The 14,376-nt window shown below is 52.5% G+C and overlaps 5 protein-coding genes across 5 annotated transcripts; 3 read left to right on the top strand and 2 right to left on the bottom strand.

Annotated features, from left to right (window-relative positions):
- Nucleotides 1-891: 891 nt before the first annotated feature.
- On the top strand, nt 892-3,616 carry PG997_010370 (uncharacterized protein; the record flags this gene model as incomplete). Its single annotated transcript, XM_066814685.1, has 5 exons — nt 892-2,154; nt 2,212-2,546; nt 2,602-2,811; nt 2,880-3,115; nt 3,186-3,616. Coding segments are annotated over 5 exons (2,475 nt in total), but the record flags the coding sequence as incomplete, so codon positions are not given.
- A 150-nt stretch (nt 3,617-3,766) lies between these two features.
- On the bottom strand, nt 3,767-6,865 carry PG997_010369 (acetyl-CoA synthetase-like protein; the record flags this gene model as incomplete). The annotated part of the gene is made up of 5 exons (XM_066814684.1): nt 3,767-4,243; nt 4,298-5,051; nt 5,105-6,047; nt 6,121-6,673; nt 6,728-6,865. 5 exons carry the CDS (start codon nt 6,863-6,865, stop codon nt 3,767-3,769), a joined length of 2,865 nt encoding a protein of 954 aa, XP_066666646.1.
- Nucleotides 6,866-8,326: 1,461 nt separating this feature from the next.
- PG997_010368 (kinase-like protein) lies at nt 8,327-9,605 on the top strand (the record flags this gene model as incomplete). The annotated part of the gene is made up of 2 exons (XM_066814683.1): nt 8,327-8,756; nt 8,824-9,605. The coding sequence occupies 2 exons, from the start codon at nt 8,327-8,329 to the stop codon at nt 9,603-9,605; spliced, it is 1,212 nt and encodes a 403-aa protein (XP_066666645.1).
- Nucleotides 9,606-10,646: 1,041 nt separating this feature from the next.
- Nucleotides 10,647-11,024, top strand: PG997_010367 (uncharacterized protein; the record flags this gene model as incomplete). Its single annotated transcript, XM_066814682.1, has 1 exon — nt 10,647-11,024. One exon carries the CDS (start codon nt 10,647-10,649, stop codon nt 11,022-11,024), a length of 378 nt encoding a protein of 125 aa, XP_066666644.1.
- An 877-nt stretch (nt 11,025-11,901) lies between these two features.
- PG997_010366 (uncharacterized protein) lies at nt 11,902-13,757 on the bottom strand (the record flags this gene model as incomplete). The annotated part of the gene is made up of 2 exons (XM_066814681.1): nt 11,902-13,637; nt 13,676-13,757. The coding sequence occupies 2 exons, from the start codon at nt 13,755-13,757 to the stop codon at nt 11,902-11,904; spliced, it is 1,818 nt and encodes a 605-aa protein (XP_066666643.1).
- Between the last annotated feature and the right edge of the window lie 619 nt (nt 13,758-14,376).

Raw genomic sequence — 14,376 nt, 5'->3', positions numbered from 1 at the left:
CTCAGGATCAGTGAAATTTTACTCATCTTTTCACGATGCCGAGATTGACCCCTTTTGTATTAGCGTAGATACGAAGCGCCCAAGCATGAAACACCACCCTTTTATCGGATCTCGAAACGAAAAGGTGCAAACGACAGGTACTGGTGACCCGCGGTAAATGGTAAAAGGAAATTCATACTCAATAGCTAGTTGCTGGCCTTCAAGGAGAAAAGAATTCCATTGACCCCTGAGTGCTGCTAGATCTTTTTCTCGCTGACTGTTAATCGCGATTGATGTTGACAGTCCACGGCTCAGTATATCGCCTGCATGGTCGTTTTGGAGGTCGTTGCTGAATGACCTCACAAGTTGATGCATAGTAGCTATGATGGCCGCCTCGATTGATCTGCTTGTGATTGATGTAGCGTTTCCGTCTGGGCAGAAGTAACTTGATCATTTGATTGAAGGGGAAAAGAATGAGTTGTGGTCGCTTGACGACAGTGACGAAGACAGGAAGGAAGGAAGAACATGAAATGGAAGGGAATCAGCTAAGACAGGGGTTCTAAAAGATGGATGGTTGACAGACAAGGGATTGGCGGCAAAAGCGGTTCGGCCCAAATACGGGGTATGCTGCCCCTTATTATGTACGTGTGTGGGTAACATGCACACCCAGCTACAACCAACAGTGAAGGCACTTCCCCTCACTCCTCAAGTAAGTTCAGATCAGCAGCGCGACTCCTGAAACCTTCAAGACTCCTGGGAAGAACAGGAAGGAGCTTCAAACTTCGTTGACCCAGTTAATCTCAGTACTTTAATCAAGAACAAGACCTCTTCATTTCGGCAACTGATATCTTGGACACAGGTAAGTATGGTGTATGTCTATGAGCTTCGAAAATCTTACATTTAGCAGTGGCCATGGGGTCCTCTATCCATAAAAATTGCAAATGGTGTCCTCCGGAGAAAGAAATCAACCCAGAGACCCATGCCGTCACGGTCAAGCTATATAAGAAAGAAGAGCACCAGAACGAGATAGACGGAGCAGGAGCCGGTAGTGAAGATCAAGACCGCCCGCAGCCAGAACCAAGTGTGCTATGGACTGCATCAGTGTACAACGCGGACACATTGTACTTCAACGGACGCGATAAACCCTATGCTATTTATCAGAGCAGCGCACCTATAGATATACACGCCGGGAAAAAGGTGGAACGAGGCTCTACGACAGACGAAAATGCACCAGGCTCAGGCTCTGACCCTTCGACTGAGAGCCGACCTCGACCAACTTGGACTGGCTGCGTATTTGAAGTGTCTCGCAAGGCAGTGACACGCCACACAAAGGAGAGACCTGAGACAGACAGCCCAGTGACCCTCGAGTACACTGTATTCCAGAGTATATACCCAACAAGTGTCATTATAAAATCGCCTTTCTTATACCGGGTACTCAAATCACTGGCTGGCTACTATCCTCGGGTTTTCGACGATCCCGCCATAGCTAATGGCTATGATATAACGGCAACCCACGCGTCAGAGGCCACGTCACCATTGACATTCTACGAGCCCTGGGGCTTTCTCCTCCATCGCTTCCTTGAGCTAGCTGCGTTAGCCGAGACACGCAAGCCGCAGGATTTGGAGGATGCGGAGGACATCCCAAGTTGGGAACAAGATGTCAAACGCCTGGAAAAGGGGCACGCCCATCACATGGTCGAGTTTCTGAGCCCATATTACGACATGCACGTTGTCCCGTGCCTCGAAGACATGAAACAGCCAAACCCCAAGCTTCCATGCAGAATGCTGTGGTATGTTTTCGCCCCCGGCACTGATGTCTACATCCAGACGGGCACGAATGCGCGGGCTGCCGTCGTCATCAGTGTTGATTGTAACATGCCCAAGAGGTTGGAGGAGAAAAAGCCCGACGAAGTACAAGTGTTACTGGACTTGTGGTACCTGGACAGCAATGGCATCCGCATCCGCAGAAATGCGGCGCGTCAAGTCATCTCGCACTATACCGGAACCAAGGCGCTTACGACCCTCGATGTGTGCCCGGTTGCCGTCTGGGATGCGTTTGACAAGGGAGAGAGGCGCAGGAAGATTCTGGAGCAGAATCGGCTAGTCTTCGAATCTCTCCATAAGGGGCATCTACTCGTCCACTACCACGGCCCAATCGATGGTAGCACCAAGCATGTGAGTCTCCCACCGTTTAATACAGACATCTTCACGCATACTAACATTGGTCCCTAGTACTCGGGATCGGTCGTCATAGACCACAAGCGGGGCTTAGCCAACTCGACGGTCGATTTCGATCAGATACAGCCTCCCGTGCCCGTAAAGGATAACTCTACGCGATTTATTGAGTACGATAACATAGTAGTCAACACGGCCGACCTAGCGGAGGACGAAGCCGTCCCAGCCAAGAGCGGGCGACGTAGCGGCAGGAGTTCCACCAGCAGCAATTCCAGCCCCGACCAAAGACTCCCCAATGCATCGACAGTCACAACAAGTCTGAGCGAGCATCAGCTTCTCTTACTAGGGCCAGTCATACGAGGATTTGCACTCAAAACAAAACAATGGGGTAAGTCCGCTATGAACGACTTTGGTTTCCTACGGCCACTAGTTACCTACGGCCACTAGTTACTTGACTGATGCGATGATAGTGAAATTGGACCCTTACGGTATCCGAGAAGTCGTGCAATCGGACGAGGGCATCAAGAACCTGGTTGTGGGCGAGCCCGAGCTCGAGACCATCAAGGGCCTTTCGAGACGACAGAACAGCAAGCGAGCAACGTGGGCGGCGGACTTCATCGAAGGGAAGGGTACGGGTCAAATAATTCTCCTACATGGGTACGTATCTTTCTTCTTTGCTGTTGTTGCTGCAATAAACCGGTTTACGATTCTAACGGTGGAACCAGGCCACCTGGTGTAGGGAAAACGTATACTGTTGAGGCAGTTGCACAGTACCTCCACCGCCCCTTGCTAGCTTTGACGATCGCAGACATTGGTACTGTTGAGACCAAGGTCGAACAGGAACTGATCAAATGGTTCACGCTGGCCGAGGCTTGGAATGCAGTCCTACTGGTGGACGAAGCCGACATCTTCCTTGAGCGAAGACAGAATCGCGACCTGGCCAGAAACGGACTCGTATCAGGTAAGTAATACTCAATGGCTGACCAAATACATATTGGTCACATCCAGAGCTGATGGTTTCTGCCGCATAGCGTTCCTTCGTCGCATGGAATACTTCAAAGGTCTTCTCTTTCTCACGACCAATCGCGTGGGCCAGATCGACGACGCCTTCATCTCTCGCGTGCACGTCGCCATCGGGTACAACGCGCTGTCGCCGGAGGATCGGTCCAAGATCTGGGAGGGCTTCTTCCGCAAACTGGCCAAGGAGCGCGCCGGCCAGATCCAGATCTCGCCGGCGGCCAAGAAGTGGGTGCTGGGAAAGGCCGTCTCGGGCGAGGCGCAGCTGAACGGCCGCGACATCCGCAACGCGCTCCAGACGGCCATCACCCTGGCCGAGGCGGAGTGCGAGGAGGACCCGGACTTCGATGCCGAAGCGATGACCATCATCGTGGACCAATCGCACTTCCAACGCGTCATGGAAATCACCAACATGTTTGCTTCTCTCTTCACACGAATAGACTCCTGGTTAGTTTCCATAAACAAGCCAGAATATAGAGGCTATGGAAACTATATGGTCCGCCTGTTCAGGAAGGAGATCCCGCTATTAACAGACTTCCATCGTACTGGTACATTTTATATCCGTCTCCGAATGAATCACCCAAACCAGTCATCACTACACCCCTCGTGATTTCAGCGCAGCCCGGAGGACCTTTTGCATCTCGAACACGTGGTCGGCATCCAGCATGGTGTAATGAGCTCCAGGGCTATCATGAAACCGCACATCTCGATTCTCGGCGAAGTCCTCCCAGGGCCGCAGGTGGTCACGGAGCCAGCGCTCCTTGTCGCTACCCACGGCGAGTAGCGGCCGAGCATAGAAGACGTCGATATGCCGCACCGTGCCTGACGGGTCGTAATGGTGCGCCAGGCCCTGTAGTCCGGCGGAGATGTTGGCCCACCGCTCCAGCTTCGCCGCCGTCATGTCCAGCTCCCGAAGCCGCGACGGCGGGACGTCGGCGAGGATCTTGGTAAGGATCTCGTCTTTGGTATACTTATGATACTCGGGAGATATTTCGACGGCTTCCGTTTCTGTGATGAACCCTAGGAAGTAGGCCAGGTTCAGGAACAACTCACACCAATCAAGCTGTTCAAACTGTCAGTCCACTAGTACTTTGTATAACTGATTAAGATCATGGGGGTTACTGACCTGTACCATCCGCCACTTGATATGCGGCGGGCCGTTGAGGCTGCCCATGAAACCAACCTGGTGACCAGCCGCCTCGAGCTTTTTGGCCATCTCGAAAGCAATCATCGAGCCGAAGGAGTATCCTATCAGCACATATGGGCCCTCGGGCTGATGCTTCAAGATCGACTCCATATAGACACTCGTCATGTGATCGATGGACGAAAACATCTCCTCCCCGGGATTAAAGCCCGGTGCCCTCAGTGAGTAGACCCGTCGGTCCGAGAAGTACGTACTGATCTTCAGGAACACCAAGATCTCGCCCAGTCCCGGGTGTACGAACCAAATAGGGGGTGAGCTAGACTTCCCCGACCGCAGAACGACGACTGGGTTATACTCGGATGTGGCCTGTTCGGACTTTGAGAGCGCAGCGGCCATGTCCCTGATGCTAGGGTTCATCAGAAGCGTCCCGACCGGGATGTCTCGGTCCCAGCCGAGTTGTTTTTGAATGCGGCCCTTGTACCGCAGCAGGCGTATGCTGTCCACCCCCATATCGACGAGGCTGGCATCTACGCTCACTTCCTCTATCGAGATGTCAAACTCGACGGAAAAGGCAAGAGCCAAAGCCCTTTCCATATCCGTCTCGGGGGCCACTCTTGAAGATGAACGGTAGAATGATAGCCGCTTGGCGGCTCCGTCAGAATACTCTCTAAACTTCCCTTGTTCGTAGGAAGCTTTCAGTGTAGATCGCGACAGCTTGCCCAGAGACGATTTCGAACTTTCACCCTGTTAGCAGATCAACCGTTCAATGCGGGGTAAGAAGAAATTTACAGCTGCGTAGGGGGAAGAGGGATAACATCAAGTGGCTTCTTCGAGCAATAAAGCAAAGTCGCCTTGGAGATCTCCGATATGGTCTTCGAGAACTCCTCGTCCGTGATATCTTCACTGACCCGGAAAGTGACCACAATTTCTTCACTGTCAGCCCCCTTGGGCCAAGTGGAGAAAGCCGAAGTATAGGAGGTAACAAGACCAGGCCCAGCTCTGTTTTCGATGGCAGCTTCCAGCTCGTGCGAGAAGTACTTGACCCCGTTGATGATCAAGGAGTCCTTAGTGCGGCCGCTCAGCATCAAATTGCCCGCTGCATCGATGTAGCCCGTATCGCCCGTCTTGAACCAGCCGTCGCTGGTGAAACTCGCTTGTGTGTTGATGGTGTCGTTGAAGTAGCCCTGGAAAACGGCCGGCCCGCGAAGTTCGAGATTTCCAGACACGTCGCATGGTGCGGGATTGCTGTCGTTGCCCATGATGCGTATTTGCATGCTGCGCGTGGGTTGCCCAAGCGAGCAAAAGTCACTCCCGGCCTCATGCTCTAGGGCAGGGAAGTTCCGGTGGTAGATGGACCCGGCACAGGTCTCCGTCATGCCGAACGCAGGGCGCAAAACATCCGACTGCGCTCCCATTTCTTTCATCAGTCGGTTGAACGCCTCGCCCGTGCCCACCGTGTTGGCCTCGCCGCCGGAGACAATGTGTCTCACGGTAGACAAGTCGTACTTCGCCCGACTATTTCCCGAACAAGTTGCTGTTGCTGCCGCTGCCTTGCGCACAGCGGCTAGGAAGAAGTTGGGAGCAAACGATACGGCGACGCCGTGGTGGCTCATCTTGTCTAACCAGATCAGGGGGTCGTTGATCGCGAGTTTGGGTTCGATGTGTACCTGATCTGCGCATACGGCCATAGCGTGCAAGTGTACTTCGGTGACACAGGCAACATGGTCAAAGCCTGTCCAATGACAAATAAATTAGCATACGGATATGTGTTACGTGTGCCTGGTCAGCTAGCCAGCTTGACTCACCAATCCAGTTGAGAAACACATCGTCGCCCGAGGTCTCTAAGATCCTACGTTTACCTTCCAGAGCTTGCAAAACCTGCGAGTGCCGCAACTCCACAGCCTTGGAGTTGCCAGTGCTTCCGGAAGTAAGCATCAGGAAAGCCAAGTCTGGGGCCGTGGCATGTCGTTGTTGCTGACTCTTGTCACCAGCGGTGTTCTTCTCGGTTACCGAATGTCCATTGGTGGCGCCATTTGAGCCCAGTCTCTCCGGCAAGGCATTGCTGCACTGTACGAGTGTTTCAATAGACACCAAGCGAAGTTCGCTGATGGCGTCTAGTTCCGTCTGTAAATGGGTCGATGTGATGACTGTGCGTATGCCCAAAAGACCTTTTAGGTGCTGCAGATGGCGGTCTCTGGATACAGGATCCGAAGCCAGAGGCGTAGAGACTGCTGGGACCGCACCCGCGGCAATTATGGACCAAAACCACAGAACGTAGTCCTGTTGTGAGTCGAGATGCAAGAGCACGATTTCTCTCTTGGTGGCTATGCCAGCACGCAGCAGCAAAATAGCGTTTTCCTATAGCTTGCGTTAGTTTGAGACATCACGTTAGGTGCATTACTAAAGGCTCACATTTGCCCTTGCAAGCAAGCCTGAGTACGGTATGGTACTAGGGCTGCCGGGGCTTGACGGGCTGTAGAAAACAATGTGCTTGCAGGTGGTGGCCGCTCGTCTGAGAAGGCTCAGCATGATGTCGTTAAAGGGAGACATGATTGTACCCGCTATGAGACAAACAGATTCTAGTTGCTCAAGGACGGAGATGGTCTCGTTTGTTTGGAGCCCATCGAGGTGACGTGTACGGGTCGTGTATGCAAAAAGAAATATGGCTGTAAGCTGGTTTCAGAATGGAAAGAAAAAGGAAAAGAATTGCCTGGGAAAGAGAGAGAAGTGAATGCAAGAAATGACGAATAAACCAGGTTCTGTCCTCGTTATCCGTTATTGTTTGCTGGTGCTCATTATAAGGTAACATTGCATTCACTGTCAACGTCTTCTCTTGGACCAACCAGCCAATGGTATGTTTCTCTGCACTTTGAGTCACGAGAACGACACATAACAAACACCCAACAGAAGGAGGCTCAGCGGCCAAACAGGCATCCGAGGGGTGAGACGGTAACTGAAGGCGGGTATGGCAGCATATGTAGTACGCAGGGTCTCTCTCTACAATTGTAGTAATGGCAGTTTGCTGGTGTTCTACTAAGCGGAAGATGCATGTCATATCACCGTTACATCGTAGTAACGGTCGACAAGTGCCTAGGGCTGACCAACTCTGTTGTAACGGACCCCGGCAGCCCGGAAGGACTTATCTCAGCATCTGGAAGAACTACCTGGGGGCTGGACCATTCCCCAAAACATCGCCAAGATGGCCGCCTAGACCCTTTTGACGACCGACATGCCTATTTATGGGATAGTAGCGAGGCATTGGAAGAAGAATGCAGTCTCCAGAGTTTGGGGGCCGCCGGGGGTCTTTCATAAGCGATACCGACAGGTTGCGTCTGGGGTTGCTGCATTAAATTATGCAACTTCTATCCAAGCACTTGTTTAGTGCATGCTCACCATATTTGGATGACTAACAACTTTTTAATGTGCCGGGATCAGGGAGATCGACTTGTATGATTCCCTCACCTAGTGACTCTGTTCATCCAGTGCATCATTATCCCTCCTCCAATCAGGTGTAATGTCCTTGACCCCTTTTGGATATAACCTTAAGTGGTCAAGCAAGGGGTATGCATTTTCAGGGGTATTTCAGACTATTAGTGGAGACGGCGACGGCGATGAGTCAGCAGGTTTTTCTTTAGCTCTTAATGGCACGATGCGTGTCTCGGATTTTTTCCACTCACCGTCAACCTTCTTGACCATCTTTCTGTCTTAGCCATGCCATGTTTGCAACTCGAGGCAGCATATCTCATGTTTCGGTTTCCCATCGACTACTTTCCCACGTCAGCCGTCTTTCCAAAGCCGCCCTGAATGTGAGACAACGCAGCTTCGGCGTTTCCCGCTGCAACAGTGTCCTGGGGGGGATTACGCTTGAGAAAACCCCAAGAAAACATCGTTGGAAACCCTTCCCGCTCACGATACTTCTCGACGATATCGTTCAACGATCCCATCGAGTACGAATTCATCGATGGCGTCGAGCCGTTGGCGCTGTACGAGCCCGGCGGGTACCATCCCGTCATGGTGGATGACCTGCTGCACAGACGCTATCGAATAGTGGATAAGCTGGGCCACGGTGGGTACTCAACGATCTGGCTCGCCCACGATGAGCAGACAACACGCTACGTCGCCCTCAAGGTGGCCATCTCCGGCCAGATGCTCCCGCGCCGGGAGCCCAGCATCCTGCGCGCCCTCAGCGAATCCGTGCCGTCGACGCAGGAAACCGCTCAGGGGGCCTTCGATGCCAGCACGACCATCCCGCAGGTCTTGGAAGTATTCAATGTCCGAGGACCTAATGGGATTCACGTGTGTTATACCAAGACGCTTGCTCAGGGAAATCTCAAAGAAGCATCGTTCAATCGCCTCTTCCCCATCGAGGTCGCCCGGTTGCTGGCCGCGAGATTGGCCCTAGCCGTATCCCTGATCCACTCGCAGGGATTCGTCCACGGCGGTAAGCTCCTCTTCACCTCCACGTAATGAGAACGCAAGCAAAAAGCTAATAAATAACCTTAATACAGACATTCACCTTCGCAATGTTCTCGTCAAGCTCCCGTCGACAATTGACGAGCTGTCCATCGCCGACTTCCGCAAGACGTTTGGCGAGCCTGAAACAGTGCCCATCCATCGGGCCGATGGGGAGCCACTTCCGCCCAATGCTCCGCCTCAGGCGGTCGTGCCCCTCTACCTCGGCAGAATGGCTGAGGAGTTCACGCTGGATGACGCAAATGGCCTGATTCTCGGCGACTTCGGCGAGGCTTTCGCGCCCGCCACCGAGGAGCGCCTGGGAGGGGACTGCAACACGCCCGTGGCCATGCGCGCGCCTGAGGCGCTCTTCGAGCCCGACACGCCCGTCTCGTTCTCGGCGGACATTTGGAGTCTCGGGACCGCCATCTGGGAGATACTCGGCATGAACTTCATCTTCAGCGAGACGGAGACCATGGACGAAATCGTGGCCCAGCAGATCGACGTCCTGGGCTACCACGGCCTGCCCCTCGCTTGGCGGGAGCACTGGGAACGGTCCAACACGGAAGAATTGGTGACGGAAACGGAGGTAGAGGTTCCTCGCCATCCCACGGTTGACCGCAACGCCTGGCCGCCCCTGGAACAGGCGTTCGCGGAGTTCGTGCAGAAGCATAGGCGGGAACAAGAGGCGATGGGCGTCTTTGGGGAGGAGGAGACCAAGGCGATCCTTGATCTGATGCGCGGCATGCTCAGGTTCAAGCCTGAAGAGCGCATAACTATACAGGAGGTGCTTCAGTCCGATTGGATGACCAAATGGGCATTGCCTCGAGTTGGGTAATTAGAATGATAGAAATGGCGTTACGGAATGGATAGAAGAGCCGATAGAATATGATAATGACAAAAATACGAGATCATGTGCCATATATTGTTGGAGCTCCCGTGAGTGCGCTCCTGATCTTCGACATGTTTGCCTAAGCATCTACTTGATGCACTCTGGTCCTGTCTAGAAGGCAAAAGGGGCAAAAAGAAAACATACAACACCGAGGATTCCCAGGTCGTCACCGACCCTAGTACTAATTCGGCTCTCTGCTGCTTATATATGGGAGAGCGGACGGGATCCCTAGTATTCAGCAGGATATGGTCGTATGTGAAAGAATCGTGCCCTCTGATGGGTTATGTTGTAGCTTGGAAGAAATGATTTAGAGGACTTCCCTATTCCAAAGATCTGTATGACCCTGTCAGAATTCCTCGGTTCCGAGAGGCTTGTTTCCGCGGGACGTTTCTTGCTATGAATAGCAAGCATGAAGGGTGGATGACATGGCATGCGTTTCAGTGTTTCAAGGCGACGGCGACATAGCGCCTGATTGGAGCTCGTTGGAAACAGTTTTGGGAGGTCCGGATACCTTGCGTATGCCAACGCATTATTTGATGTCACGGTGAAAAGTAAGCACAAACATAATTCACGGCAGTTACAGTGCCTGGTGTCAGAACGAATGTGAGCTATCTCGGTCCCGACTCTTTTCTCTCTCTTTCTTTTTATAGTCTATTTAGCCTGAAGCTCTCTCGGTCCCGGTATAGTCACACAGACAGGAACGAATCCCCTTTACATTGGCTGAAGCCGCGCGACACACGTAAGCTGACCTTGTCCCCCTATAGCTAGATACGCGGGGCCGGATATTACCATGGTCCAAGAGGAGAACCGGCGATGATCTCGAGACTGCAGACAATTGTAAAGTTGATAGAAGTATAAGTGCCTCGCCAAAATCTATCAACTTTCCCTATCCCAACCACCACCTGCTCATCACCACTAATACACATACCTACAAAACAAGTCAGACTCAGTATACCCCTTCCATCCATCTATCCGTCTCTTCCCACCATGAAATCCTCCGCCCTCCTCAGCACCCTCCTCACCGCCCTCGGCCTGCTCCCCGCCGCCGCGCAGGCGACCTGGTGCCAGTTCTACTACGACTCGGCGTGCAAGAACAACGCCAACGGCGGCACCAGCTTCAACTGCGGCAACAACAACGTCTTCGGCAGCGGCGGCGGCTTCGTCAAGTGCCACGACGTCGGCAACGCCTGCCTGATCTCCCGGTGCCCGGACCAGAGCTGCGGCGCGGGCGCGCAGGCCACGACGATCGCCAGGGGGAACACGCAGTGCGTCGGCACGGGGGGGTGGGGGGCCTTGGTACCAGCTTCGCGTGGTTGGTTGATTTCTACCAGAGCAGGGGGCGACAAACGTAAGTGGTGCCGATGAAGTCGAACTGCGCTTTGAGACATAGTTGACTCTATCTACAGCGGGTTTAAGGATGCATTTTGGGGCTGTTGTTATATTCTGTTGTAGCTTCCTAGCTGGGTTTAGCTATGGACGTTTGGGTATTGGCAGAAGGCCGTAACTGCCGGGGGGAGGGGAATTTTGGACTTCCAGACTCCGTTCCCGGCGGAAGAATATACACTCGCTTCATTGCAATATTGGCGGATTTCACGTTGATAGGCAGTAGCTTCGTCGTTAGTATATACTAACCAATCTGAAGAATCTTCTCGGGGGGTTTCTCGATGCCAAGCCATGGAAGAACAATCTCTGGAGCGAGAGACTCACGATATCGTATGATAAACACTGCTTGCCGAGATCGGCTGCACTAACGCTTCGCCTTTGGCAGACATATGGTCGGGATTAGAATAACCAGTTGCAGGATGAATGGAGCGGAGTCCATTCGACTAGTATAAGTCGCCGTATAATCATGTCTTGCTTCACGTTACTATTCCACAAGAGCAGACGCTTCTAAAGAAATAAGCAGTCGACCGATAGAGACTGTGCCACATGTCACAATCGTGGCCAGGACAGTCCATTTGGCACCAATTTACCGTCTTGAAACCACTTGGCTCCCTCGGCCACACCAACGCCGAGCACAACCGTGTGGACGTGCACGAGTCCCGAATCTCTCGGTTGGAAGGTGCAAGTATCCCTCAAGGGCCGAAACTGCCACTGCAAATAGGCAATCCTTTAGCAACGCTAGAAAGGGGGGACGAAAGAAAAAAAAAAAATACTGAAATTCATTCCTCCTATATTCGTTCTAAACTGAATTCTGTTTTGACCAAATTCAAGCTCTTTCCCGCTAAGTTGTTCGGAGTACCTAAGGAAGTAGGTTAGGTTCCTTCTGTGTCCATCGTTCAATGTCAACCATTAAGGGGCCAGCCATTAGCACGAATGTCACGTCCATATGGGCCCTCAACGTCTCTAGCTCGGTATTCGGAGGACCTCCGGGACCACCACCGGAAACAACTTGGCCGATGAAGGTCCCGTACATGTCCAGTACAGCAGACCCGGAGTCGCCGGCGGTCGAGAAGCAAGTGCGCCTCGTTCCGGTCCTAGTATCGACATTTATGGCCTGGTCTGAAAAGGGCACAACAAGCAGAAGCTGCTCCCATGAGAAGGATGCGCCCACGTTTTTCTTCCCTGAAAACCGTGTTGCACGAACACAGGCCTCGACACTATTCGTCACGCCAAAGGTCAAGTGCGTCGACGCTCCCCGTTTCAACACGCGGACACAGGGAATTCCACACTTCCCTTGCTTTGGGTCATCTTCCTGGATGCTTGCAAAATTTCCATTCATCCGAAGGAAGCCATTCTGAGAGCTAACCTCCTGGTCGACAGCCCGCTGTTGCTCCAACGTCAACTCAGGTGCCCCCTCCACTTGGGCCGTGAGCCAAGACTTCCCTGTCCGACCTAAGTACACCTTGTTGCTGGGTTTTCTGAACTTATTCTTGTCGAGCTTCACGAGTGCCCAGTCGTTCAAGAACCCTCTGGCCTCGGGCTCGGCAATGGCTCCCTTTGTGCCGATGACCCGGTACTCTGGCGCAGCATAAACCTTGCCGACCACTCGTTTCTTGATACCAGTACCTTCTATGACCTCGTTCTTCCCTGGCACCTTATCGTCGTATACGGTGTTCAATGCGGCGAGAATTGCTGAACCATACTTGTAGACGTCTGCCATGGTACGTTCCGACTGGTGCGGCTCTTCAGGTTGCGGTCCAGATCTCGACTTTAGCCATTCATCATATCTCCCGACTTTCTCTCTGGCTTCCATAGCAGCAGATGAGTTTGCGTACTTCTTTACAGACCCGTCCACAAAGTGCAGGATCTTGTTGAAGTTGTAGGGGCATGTTTGTGAGACCTCGGGTCCTGGTTTACCCGGCTTGATGGACTTGGGGTTCATTGTCTCTGGTAGAAGGACGTGGAAGCAGGTCGATACAAATAGGTCATCTGAGCCTTCGAAGTTAAAGAATGGACCAGCAGTTCCGTAATCGTCCGACACCTTGCTCTTAGTCTTTGACACTTCCCATCCAAGAGTCGAAAGAAGGGGCAAAGTCTCTTGGCTCATGCTAAGTGCATTCTCCCCGTCCACATCGGCGGCCATCCAGTAATTGTTGTCTTGCACAACAGACTCCAGCGTTGGGAGGCTCTGATGCTCTGATAAGCCGGAGCTTGCTCCGTGGTTGTACAAGGTGTTTTCCCGAACCTCGACATGGATCGGAACATTGTGTTGGTCGAGCAAGTCCTTGATCGTTCTGGTCACTCGCGCGATTTGTTCGAAGGTCGTGCCATATTCTACGTTCAGAAGAAGTACGGCCGGGTGTTTCGTGTTCAAGTTGTCTTGGTCGAGTCTAGTACCAGCGCCATAGCCTATGCGTATGCACGTAAACCATGTCCAGGGGGAGTCTGTGGACTCTAATAGAGACACAATCTTGGGAAAAAGGGGCCGGACAGCAAAGATGATGGGGCGGTCTTGCGAAGGGTTGACCCCCAGCGCAACGTACCGCTTAGCGATTGGATGTAACTGATTAGACCAGCCGGCCTCTGTCGGGGGTCCTGCCAAGGACGAGAGTCGGTCCGTACAATTAGTTTACCCCCAGTCAGTCCAGCGAAATAGTACCGGCTTTCCTCATTCGTCGGTTTTCTGAGTCCATCGATTATTACGAAAGAAGACATGGCAGGCGGTAGCTACGAAGGGGCTGATTAGTTAATACCTTATTGTAATAGGTGTCCTGTTCGATTAAAAATAGCCAAAGCTGAATACCGTTCGTATATTAACTGGAATTCGCTTATATATGGGTATAATTATGCTTTATGCGTACCTAGAATATAGAGGAAATAAAATTTGGGTTACCTAAAGGTTGCTGGCTAACTTGGGAAGCCCCTTTTTACTTTCACCGGACCCACCATCGCTTCGCTACAGAATTATATTGTGGCTCCAGCGCCCGGCGCACGCCGCGTCAAACTTGGCATTCAACGTGGGCGGCAACCGCTGGCTACTTGCATGCGTACATCGGACGCTCGAAGAGGGAAGCTTTTATTCACAACTCAGCCAGCCCGCCCCCAACCGGATAAAAGGACTACATGACCGAGTCTGGGGCACATAAATAAGTGGAATCACAAGCAACCCTGGAATGATTCTTGCATATACTGGGATAGGATGGAACAATTATTAGGGTAGGGCGGAATAAACGCTGGAGTTGGACAGAATAAACGTTGGAGTAGAGAGGCTGACTCCGGGCCAGAGTCTCGGATATCTACTAGAGCTTATCACCGATCCTTTCAGCCTGTCAAG

Source organism: Apiospora hydei (assembly GCF_038363865.1).
Source record: "Apiospora hydei strain CBS 114990 chromosome Unknown utg000007l_segment0_segment0, whole genome shotgun sequence".
Taxonomy (NCBI): domain Eukaryota; kingdom Fungi; phylum Ascomycota; class Sordariomycetes; order Amphisphaeriales; family Apiosporaceae; genus Apiospora; species Apiospora hydei.
The sequence above is the reverse complement of the archived record's forward strand: the minus strand, read 5'-3'. Positions and strand labels throughout refer to the sequence as shown.